At 40.3% G+C, this 12,257-nt stretch overlaps 1 protein-coding gene across 1 annotated transcript in view; it reads right to left on the reverse strand.

Moving 5' to 3' along the window:
- Positions 1 to 6,459, reverse strand: part of notch2 (notch receptor 2) — a 60,824-nt gene extending 54,365 nt beyond the window's left edge. The window contains exon 1 of the mRNA XM_020499010.2: positions 6,124 to 6,459. Coding sequence (XP_020354599.2) covers positions 6,124 to 6,196 — 73 coding nt within the window. The 5' untranslated portion in view covers positions 6,197 to 6,459. The remainder of the gene's footprint in view (positions 1 to 6,123) is intronic.
- Between the last annotated feature and the right edge of the window lie 5,798 nt (positions 6,460 to 12,257).

Raw genomic sequence — 12,257 nt, forward strand, 5'->3', positions numbered from 1 at the left:
CAGTTTTGCATTGTCTTGTGTTCTTTTGTGTGACTCCTCTGTTGTAAACTGTGAGAGTCCATGTAAAATTGATAAATTACAGTCACATGTAATCACTTTTATGTTAGTGTCCCTTACCTGGCTGGATTTCATGTGTTTTTCTATTGACCACCATTTCTGTGCTATGCCTGTGTCTGCACCAGGACTGTTGAATCTGGTTAATATCACAAAGGAGTAATAGTACAGTGCAGATTAGAGGTCAGCCGATTATGATTTTTCAACGCTGATAAGGATTATTGGAGGACCAAAAAAGCCGATACCGATTATTTATTTATTTGTAATAATGACAATTACAACAATACTGAATGAACACTTATTTTAACTTAATATAATACATAAATAAAATCAATTTAGCCTCAAGTAAATAATGAAACATGTTCCATTTGGTTTAAATAATGCAAAAACAAAGTGTTGGAGAAGAACGTAAAAGTGCAATATGTGCTATGTAAGAAAGCTAACGTTTCAGTTCCTTGCTCAGAACATGAGAATATATGAAAGCTGGTGGTTCCTTTTAACATGAGTCTTCAATATTCCCAGGCAAGAAGTTTTAGGTTGTAGTTATTATAGGAATTATAGAACTATTGCCCTCTATACCATTTGTATTTCATTAACCTTTGACTATTGGATGTTCTTATAGGCACTTTAGTATTGCCAGTGTAACAGTATAGCTTCCGTCCCTCTCCTCGCTCCTCCCTGGGCTCGAACCAGCAACACAACGACAACAGCCACCATCGAAGCAGCGTTACCCATGCAGGGCAAGGGGAACAACTACTAGAAGGCTCAGAGCGAGTGACGTTTGAAACGCTAACTAGCTAGCCATTTCCCTTCGGTTACACCAGCCTCATCTCAGGAGTTGATAGGCTTGAAGTCATAAACAGCGCAATGCTTGACGCACAACGAAGAGCTGCTGGCAAAACGCACGAAAGTGCTGTTTGAATTAATCTTTACGCGCCTGCTTCTGCCTACCACTGCTCAGTCAGATACTTAGATACTTGTATGCTCAGTCAGATTATATGCAACACAGGACACGCTAGATAATATCTAGTAATATTATCAACCATGTGTAGTTAACTAGTGATTATGATCGATTGTTTTTTATAAGATAAGTTTAATGCTACCTAGCAACTTACCTTGGCTCCTTACTGCATTCGCGTAACAGGCAGTCTCCTTGTGGAGTGCAACGAGAGAGAGGCAGGTCGTTATTGCGTTGGACTAGTTAACTGTAAGGTTGCAAGATTGGATCCCCGAGCTGACAAGGTGAAAATGTGTCGTTCTGCCCCTGAACGAGGCAGTTAACCCACCATTCCTAGGCCGTCATTGAAAATAAGAATGTGTTCTTAACTGACTTGCCTAGTTAAATAAAGCTATAAAAAATTATAATTAAAAAACAATCGGCGCCCAAAAATACCGATTTTCGATTGTTATGAAAACTTGAAATCAGCCCTAATTAATAGGCCATTCCAATTAATCGGTCGACCTCTAGTGCAGATAGTAATAGTAAGGGGAAAATATAGAAATGTACTGGTGGGGGGCTGGTCCAACTCAAGGTGTCAAAAAAATGCGCCCCCCTACCCAACAATACAAATATTTTCACATGACCCTCCCCTTGTACTGTAAAATAAACAGAACACCCTCCCCCCTCATGGTTTGCATTATCAACACCACAATAAATATACTATGTAAATCTTCACAAAAAGAAAATACATCCCTCCCTACCTTGTAGGCTTACCCAGTAATGAAGGCTTGACTTGACAATCTCTGAATGTCATTCAACTTTTTGGTGTTTTTTAACAGACGTCTCTTTTCATTCATCAATTGGCTGCTGCATGGTTTGGATTGATTGATTTTATTTGTGAGTAAAGAAAATACATATATATATATATATATATATATATATACACACAAAGATGTTTTATAAAGTGATCAGGATTGCACAATAAAGTCAGGGACTTATTTCCATTGTGGTCCCTATTTTTTACATGAAAACAATTACCTTTACAGACACATTACATAGATACAGACACATTCATTACATAGATACAGACACATTACATAGATACAGACACATTCATTACATAGATACAGACACGAAAAAATGCCACCTCTCCAGATGAGTACGAGGGGGGAGTTTGAGTACAATTCTTACAAGCTTGTTTGGCTGGTAGCTTATTCTTTAGATGTTTGGGACTGGACTAGCTCACTTGCAAGAGTCTTTAGAGTGTCTATAGCTAGGTTCCATCCAAATGGTGACAGATTTTCATTTGACTATTCAAAAATCGCCACAAAAACAATACCATTTCAGAGTTACTTTTAGGAACATTTTGCATCAGACAACATGACAGGGAAGATTTTAAATGACCAGACATCCATATGCATTCAGATCTGACCTGGGCAGACAGCTCCATCAATAAACGAGGGATGTTGGCAATATGAGCCACATTTATGTGTTCTTAAAAACAGCTATAACAAATGACAAAAACACAATTCCTTGTGTTTTCGATGTGTAGCATATGCAAAACTTTATAGCTTATTTGTGTTTTGTTTTTTAGACTACTTTCCTAAAAGAATAATTGCCCAACACACAGTTCAGCTGTCAGAGATTTAAGGACTAAATGTATCAGGGCATTGTATGCATAGGCCTATAGGCTTAGGTGTCCACTGTATGAGACATACAGTACCGGTAAAAGGTTTGGACACACCTACTCATTCAAGGGTTTTTCTTATTTTTTACTATTTTCTACATTGTAGAATAATAGTGAAGACATCACAACTATGAAATAACACATATGGAATCATGTAGTAACCCAAAAAGTATTAAAGAAATCAAAATATATTATTTATTTCTTCAAAGTAGCCAACCTTTGCCTCTTGGCATTCTCTCAACCAGCTTCATGCGGTAGTCAACTGGAATAAATTTCAATTAACAAGTGTGCATTGTTAAAAGTTCATTTGTGGAATTTATTACCTTCTTAATGCGTTTGAGCAGGCCTTCATGGTCGAATTGCTGCAAGAAACCACTACCAAAGGTCACCAATAATAATAAGAGACTTGCTTGGGCCAAGAAACACGAGCAATGGACATTAGACAGGTGGGACTATCATTTGTTTTTCAACAGGACACTGACGCAACACACCTCCAGGCTGTGTAAGGGCCATTTGACAAGGAAGGCAAGTGATGGAGTGCTGCATCAGATGACCTGGCGTCCACAATCACCCGACCTCAATCCAATTGAGGTGGTTTGGTATGAGTTGGACCGCAGAGTGAAGGAAAAGCAGCCAACAAGAGTGTGCAAAGCTATCATCAAGGCAAAGGGTGGCTGCTTTGAAGAATCTCAAAAATAAAATATATTTTTATTTGTTTAACACTTTTTTGGTTACTACATGATTCCATGTGTTATTTTATATTTTTGATGTCTTCACTATTATTCTACAATGTACAAAATAGTAAAAAAGAAAGAAAAACACTGAAATTAGTAGGTGTGTCCAAACCTTTTGACTAGTATTGTATATACAGTTGAAGTCAGAAGTTTACATACACTTAGGTTGGAGTCATTAAATCTTGTTTTTCAACCACTCCACACATTTCTTGTTAAACAAACTATAGTTTTAGCAAGTCGGTTAGGACATCTACTTTGTGCATGACACAACAAACTTTTCCAAAAATTGTTTACAGACAGATTATTTCACTTATAATTCACTGTATCACAATTCCAGTGGGTCAGAAGCTTACATACACCAAGTTGACTGTGCCTTTAAACAGCTTGGAAAATTCCAGAAAATTATGTCATGGCTTTAGAAGCTTCTGATAGGCTAATTGACATCATTTGAGTCAATTGGAGATGTACCTGTGGATGTATTTCAAGGCCTAACTTCAAACTCAGTGCCTCTTTGCTTGACATCATGGAAAAATCAAAATAAATCAGCCAAGACATCATACAAAAATTGTAGACCCTCCACAAGTCTGGTTCATTCTTGGGAGCAATTTCCAAATGACCTGAAGGTACCATGTTCATCTGTACAAACAATAGTACGCAAGTATAAACACCATGGGACCACGCAGCCGTCATACCGCTCAGGAAGGAGACGTATTCTGTCTCCTAGAGATGAACGTACTTTGGTGCGAAAAGTGCAAATCAATCCCAGAACAACAGCAAAGGACCTTGTGAAGATGCTGGAGGAAACAGGTACAAAAGTATCTATATCCACAGTAAAACGAGTCCTATATCGACATAACCTGAAATGCCACTCGGCAAGGAAGCCACTGCTCCAAAACCTCTATAAAAAAGCCTGACTACGGTTTGCAACTGCACATGGGGACTAAGATCATCGAACTTTTGGAGAAATGTCCGCTGACCTGATGAAACAAAAATGGAACTGTTTGGCCATAATGACCATCGTTGTGTTTGGAGGAAAAAGGGGGAGGCTTGCAAGCCGAAGAACACAATCCCAACCATGAAGCACGGGGGTGGCAGCATCATGTTGTGGGGGTGCTTTGCTGCAGAAGGGACTGGTGCACTTCACAAAATAGATGGCATCATGAGGCAGGACATTTTGGTAATATATTAAAGCAGCATCTCAAGACATGGAAGTTAAAGCTTGGTCGCAAATGGGTCTTCCAAATGGACAACGACACCAAGCATACTTCCAAAGTTGTGGAAAAATGGCTTAAGGACAACAAAGTCAAGGTATTGGAGTGGCCATCACAAAGCCCTGACCTCAATCCTATAGAAAATTTGTGGGCAGAACTGAGAAAGCATGTGCAAGCAATGAGGCCTAGAAACCTCACTCAGTTACAACAGCTCCTCGGGACAAATGGGCCAAAATTCACCCAATTTATTGTGGGAAACTTGTGGAAGGCGACCCAAAATATTTGACCCAAGTTCAACAATTTAAAGGCAATGCTACCAAATACTAATTGAGTGAATGTAAAATTCTGACCCACTGGGAATGTGATGAAAGAAATCAAAGCTGAAATAGATCTAACCCCAGAGAGATAGTAATAGCAACACAATACCAAACATTCACAAATGTTTCTCAACTTTATTAGGGTAATATCAAAAATAACTCAAGCCATTGTTTATAGGGAAAATACAAGCAGAAGAGAAAATGTAAACCAACGGGGAAAAAAGCACTACCCTCCCCAAAGCTAAAAAAAAGTTTGACAACTCTCGCTATTTTGGACCACCCCCCCTGTATATTTCGATCTGTCCCTTACAATAACAATTTCTGTATGTATATCATTGGTATTAGCCTAATAATTCATGGTGTGATGATTTGAATGAGTGTATTAACTATAGTACTGTTATCACGATGATTGTTGTGATTGTCGTCAATATGTGACAATATGCGTGTTGTCAGAAAACAATATTGTTTGAGCCAATCAGCAATAAGCATTAAACACATACTGCCAAAACCAAAAAATACAAAAAATACCATATGGATATCTCAAATCTACACTCCATCAAACTCAATTAAATGACAAAGAAGATATTTATTCGTACATTTTAATTCCGACTTTCAAAGCTAACACAACACAACCATTTTGAATTCCTGTCACTTGTAGCCCTAGCTATAATGGACGAGCGCAATGGTTAGCTAACATCTGGGCAGCGGTGCGAGCTCTAGAGAATAAAGTCAATATAGCTCAATTTCGGCAACTAAATATAATTTATAATTAAACACCATCTATCAATCTTGCGTGATATTGTGTGTACTATATCACATATTTAAAATAGAAATAGGCCTATGCAATGTACCCTGAACAATAAACTGCTAAAGAAAACAGTAGTTGTCCTTACACTTTTTCCCATTCTTCACCTTTTCTCGAGCTGCTAAGGCCATGTAACCACTACAACGTTCTTTCTGGCTATTTACTAAACTGACATATAGAAGCAAGTGACAAAGTTTCAAAGTATCGAAATGTGTTACTTTGTATCAAACGTAGCCCAATCACCTTGCGAATCAATAAGTCAAAATCACATCTGCGTTGTTATGCAGACATGTGTGCAGAGATGCTAAGAAACTAGCGAGAGAATACGATTTAGGTCAAAAAAAGGTATTACAAAAAAACATCGCAGTATCTTACCCAAAGAAAGCCGAATGCAGCAGACGACGAAGACTAATACTTTGTCCGAAGCAAAACCGGGTAATTGGCCCATGATTTCTGTAAAATCCACATAGAGTCGCCAGCGCGAGGCTGAGCTCCGTCTCTGGTTAGGTGAAATGAACTCCAAGTCTGTCGCCAAGAACAATACTGTTACTGAGTAAAAATAATAAAACACCCGTTCCCCTTATTTCTTCCGCGTCTGTTCTAACTTTAAAATATTCGTTTTTGTTTATATTTTCCTATAAAAGACAACGTCACCCTTAGTCAAAGTTTCTTCACTACTATCCCCTCACCCCGTCACTACTGAAGTCACTCAAAGGAAAATATATTCCTCCGCAGAAGTTACAGAGGAGGATCTATCTGAGGAGTTGGCCTATCTGTTTGAGTGTCGTCACATTTTAATATACACTTGACACTCACCCAACCAACATTGCATTACAATTGGATTACTGAGATATTTGAGTGGTTTTAGTTGTAGAACTGTTTTAAAAACCCACCTTTCGAATTGAACTTTTATTTTTTTTCTGTCGCCGCGGCGGAGGAATTTTCACTCCTTTTCAACTTCTCAAAGCTTCGTACGATTCTAAACGAACCCGTTGATTTATTTATTTGTATTTTTCTCCGAATAGACGTTGACGATTTTCCGTTCTGCCTTTTAACTTCCACTTAAACATTGTGCAACGATAGGTTGCCCTCATCGGCAGATTTACTGGTATTTGTGAAAGAATATTCCCTTCAATATGTATACCATAGTATTTACTGTCAATGTTGTTTTGATGAACAAAATTACTTTAAATAGATGAGTAAAAAAGCAATGTAAATAAAAATGAGTCACAGAGCAATCTGGTAGTCTACAGTAAAATAGTGGGTGATAATGCCATACATTAGAGTTATTGTAGGTCTTGACATAGTTCAATATTAGAAACAGGTTAGTGATCTTATCAAAATCCTATTTCCATCATGCAGTTTGAGCAAAAGAGCATCACTTTATTGGTATCATTCAACCTCCAATATAACAACAAACTGAATTATCTATTACTGTATCCACAGATAATTACAAAAAGTATTGCAGGTTGACGTGGTCATATCATTCTGATCCAGGTGTAAATAACAGACTCATGACCTAAACAAAGAGCTCATCATAGTGATGTGTTTGTCTTCACACTCTGTTAGAGAAACATTGCAGGACCCCTGCTGTTGGGACTTCCCGCTGTACCTATTCACTGCTCATGAAAGAGCTGGGTCCAGGGGGAGCAAATTGATCTCCTCAGGGATTCCACCTAACTCTATTGTAGTGGTAATCAATGTCAAGACAAGCCTTATGGCAGCAGGGATAATGCAATGTAAAGCAACAACAACAAAAAATACATTTGCTCACTTTCTATTCCTTTACAGAGCCACCACTTTCTCTTTCTCTCAGTTCTCCCATCTGCCTTCAATAAACACGTTGTATTCTCTTTTAACAGACAGGACACAAATTCACTGCTGTAGAAACATTTCATGCAACAAATATCAAAATAGTTTTATGATACATCATGAGTTGGATCGTAAAATGGCACTTTATCCCAAGACCATAAGTTACTTGAAAATGAGACATACAATACCAGTAAAAGAATATATATATATATTTTACATTTGAGATTCTTCAAAGTAGCCGCCCTTTTCCTTGATGACAGCTTTGCACACTCTTGGCATTCTCTCAACCAGCTTCACCTGGTTGCTGTTCATCCTTCACTTGATGCATTGGTGTCTGGCTAGAATATGTTCATTAATGACTGTTTTTATAAACAACTCAAATATGTTTAATAACCACGTACATACACCTGGAAACTACCCCAGTCATTTCAGAGTCGTTGATTGAACAGTGCAGTGTCACAAATTATGTATTTGAGTCTGTAGTACCCATTTAATGATTTGGGAGGCATAACAAGGATACAAACTAAGATAAATTGATCTGTTCAATTGAGGTCGATGTAGACCAACATATATTGAATTGTTCTGTATAGTTCTGTGTGTGTATAGTTCTGGAGATTCAATGTGTGTGTTTGTCAATATTGGAGTAGTGTGGTTCACACCACTGTAGGGATTACCAGGAAGACTCTAGCTGCCAGGCAAAAGATTTATAGCAGTGGACATTGGTGTCAGGGGGCAGATAAAGGGCTGAAGAGTGATTGCCCGTGGATTGGTACCTTCCCACCCCGATTTCATAGCCGTGGGAAACCAAATCACTGGTTCTCATTCTAGAAAGAAGTAACCTTCTGTAGGGGCATAGTTGGCAAGTGAGAGGAATATATAGTTATACCAGAGGAGGCTGGTGGGAGGCTGGAATGGAATAAATGGAACGGTATTAAACATATGGAAACCACGTTTGACTCCGTTCCATGAACTCCATTCTGGCCATTACAATGAGCCCATCCTCTTATAGCTCCTACCACAAGCCTCCTCTGAGGTAGACATATAGACAATGATGGTTGGTGGAGTTGTTTACATGTAATTCACGACACTCATCTATGAAACATGGCCACTAGTAGGCTCCTGGACTAATCCACAGAAAATATCTGAACACAGACCAAAAGATTGAAATAATTATACAGTTGGTGATAGTAATTTATTTTATTAATTTAACTAGGCAAGTCAGTTAAGTTAAGAACTAATTCTTATTTACAATGACGGCCTACCCCGGCCAAACCCTAACCCGAACGACGCTGGGGCAATTGTGCGCCGCCCTATGGGACTTCCAATCACGGCCAGTTTTGATACACAGTCTGGAATCGAACCAGGGTCTGTAGTGACACCTCTATCACTGAGATGCAGTGCCTTATAACCCCCCCCCCCCAGCATTGGAGGCAACTGTTTTCATGTTGTACCGTTAACATATCTTTAGTGTTTCTAGTCTATGCTAGAGATGAAGTGATAGAGTAGCAGAAATGCACTTCCAAAATAAGAAGCGCATTGCATTAATCATGTTGGTGTGACTTGAGGTTACATGAGCCAATGTTAATGTCAGGAAACAGAGAAGACCCAGATCATTAAACATGTTCATAATTCAACTACAGTACATGATTGACTTGACAGAAACCCATATCAAATGTTATTTACACAATGTGGTATTCCTTTACCTTGCTGACTTTTGACATTGACTGACAATACACGTTGGATAATAAAGTTGGATAAATACTGTTGAATTCTGGTCTTGTCAAGTCACAAGTTCAGACCTTAAATAACAACTAACCACTGATTCCCTCAACTATTTGTTATGACTAGACTATAGATAAGTGACTAGGCCTGGGTCTCCACAATGTCTCCACATACTGACTGAGATATGCAGTGTGACCTACAAAACCCAATCAAGTTCTACAGCAGCACACAATATCATTTTGCACTTGATGTTCATACATGCCAATATGCTTAAGGCTACTTCACAACAACATCACAACAAGTTGGTGAGAAACGCGTGAGGCGCTTACTTGTGCTTGTGTTGTCATTGGCGCGCTTATGGCCGTAACCAGGCCTACATATGAAGACACCGAAGTCCGGACCTCACCTCGGTATTTTTTTCTCATTCGAAAAAATAAATACAATAAAAATATATATTGAAAATAAATTACCGGTCAACATTGTTCCCGATTGATCAAAGCTCAGAACTCTTATATTATTGATCTGACTTAGCGCTTGCATCTGTGCTAACGAATGGAATCATTAACAGTGGTTAGTTCGTTATGTTCACCTGCGTCCCCCGGATTTGCCTCCTGGATGTGCCTTTTTACCAAAACGGCTATCTTCGCCTTCTCGCGGACGTAAAACGAACTACCCCAACGCGCAGTCTGCGCAATGGGCAACAGTCTAGAGACGCTGCTGACGGTTTTGGCGAGATGCCGGGCAAAAAGCTATTTTAAACTTGTCCCGCGACTCCTGCGGTGTCTATGGACATCCCACAAACAAACAAAAACCGACTCTCGGAGAATGAGTGCACAACTAGTAAACAAATAGTCGCTTACAGATATGTCCGATATATTTCCCCCCATTTTTTATATTACAATTGTATAGCTAATAGTCTATGTGTATTTTATAGATTTACTGAGGTGAATGAACCTACAGCAGTTAAGGTGATAATGGATAGGGTTTTCCAAATAGCATTTTAAAGTTGTTTAATTTAATAGAAATGCAATAAATGAGCTTCAACTTTCAAAACATTTCAACTTTCAAATCCCCCTCCCCTCTTTCCAGACCTCACTAAAACTCAAACCCTAGTTACTGCCCTGGGCTCGCCAACGTGCCATGTCATGGTGTTCCACAGTGGTCAGGGTTGGAAGGTCATTGAGCGTGAGCCGAGGACCCAGTAACCAGGCAGGCATGAGGTAGCCTGGATGCCTTCACTGCAAAGGGGTCCTACTGAGGGGGATGTGGAGAAAGCAGAGGGTCGGCGGGGAAGCGGTTTGAAGGTGTGAGGTTATTTGGGTAGCCGGGAGGGGGACGTATATCCTGAAAGGTGACCTGGGCGCTGTCAAGGCCAGGTGGGCTGGAATGTGCTGTTGCGTGTGGGATCCTTCCCTGAGTGGCCATGCTGTCACCCGGCCTACACTATTCTGGGCTATTTATACTGCACTGTGGGAAAAGGATGGCACCAGCAGTGGGAGCTGGGTTCTGCAGGGTTTATTTCCCTGTCATATTTATGACCTGGAGACTCAAAGACATGATACATAGAACCAGCCACTAGCTGGGTCAAGGTCTGTTTGTGGTATGGTAGAGTTGGAGCTGATATGACTGGAGCAGATTAGTTAGAGGAATATGGGGAGCCCTGAGGTTCTCAGGTCAGTACCAGGACCTCTGTAATACACAATAACAAATGCATGTGTATGTTTGTCATTTGACTTGGTATATGGGCTGGAGTTGGAGTTCATGGTGCCAGCTCTCTCCCCTCTGGAGTCATATCCTGTCAGTACACTAAGGTCAAACTAATCTGCCATAGTCCATGGCCTTTTAACCACACTGACACACAGACTGAGAGAGAGAGAGAGAGAGAGAGAGAAAGAAAGGGAGGGAGGGGAGAGTGGGAGAGAGAGGGGGGGGATACAAAAAGTGTTGCTGTTGTAAGTCAGATGTTCTTCTATATCAGTGATGAGTGTTTATCAGTGAGGTGCAAGTGAGATGAAAGCACTGGTGTGTGTGTTTGTTCATGTTTGTGAGTTAGTGTCTGACATACAGAGAAATTTTGTTTTTTATTTATTTATTTAACTAGGCAAGTCAGTTAAGAACAAATTCTTATTTACAATGACGACCTACCCCAGCCAAACCCGGACGACGCTGGGCCAATTGTGCTCCGCCCTATGGAACTTCCAATCACAGCCGGATGTGATACAGCCTGGATTCAAACTAGGGACTGTAGTGACGCCTCTTGCACTGAGATGCAGTGCCTTAGACTGTTGCGCCACTCGGGAGTCCCGAGTGTAAAGTGAGTGAGACTGGCGTTTCTCCAGGCGGAGGTTAATTGTATCATCACCAGCTGTTAGAGGAAAGGCATGACTGGTATTCACACCTCACAGTTTTCTCTCAGACCAGAGGCCAGGGATCCAGATAGGACACTATTAATAAACCCAGATGGTGCATCTCAACACCATAACCATGGGCCTCCACAGGTGAAATCTGACTGTGTTGTAAATGGTCTATATCTTTGTGTACCCCGTATAATGTCCGACCTATTGAGTTATACATTTACGTACATTTTCTATTTCTGTTGGCAGACCCATGGCTTTGCCATGAATTATCATGTTGTGACGTGTTTAGGGCCACACAGCAACAGACACCTTGGGCAGTACCCGCAAGTGATCACGGTGGGAACTAATCTGTTGTAAGGCAATGGTGAGCAAGTGGATTTATTATGAGGAAAATGCTGTCTTGTTGTACACATACGCTCATGTGTTGTTATGACGGCTGTGGACGTATAGCAGGCCTGTGATCGGGTAGTAAGGTACACAGATGGGGATGGAGGAAGTAGGCCCGGAGAACAGCCCTGCTCCACGCTGCACTGTGGTCCTCTATGAGAAGAGGACAGTTCCCAGGCCCCTGTGTGTACGTTGGGGGTTGGGGGGATAATAACTCACAAGGTCCCGCTG

Source organism: Oncorhynchus kisutch, linkage group LG13 (genome assembly GCF_002021735.2).
Source record: "Oncorhynchus kisutch isolate 150728-3 linkage group LG13, Okis_V2, whole genome shotgun sequence".
NCBI lineage: Eukaryota > Metazoa > Chordata > Actinopteri > Salmoniformes > Salmonidae > Oncorhynchus > Oncorhynchus kisutch.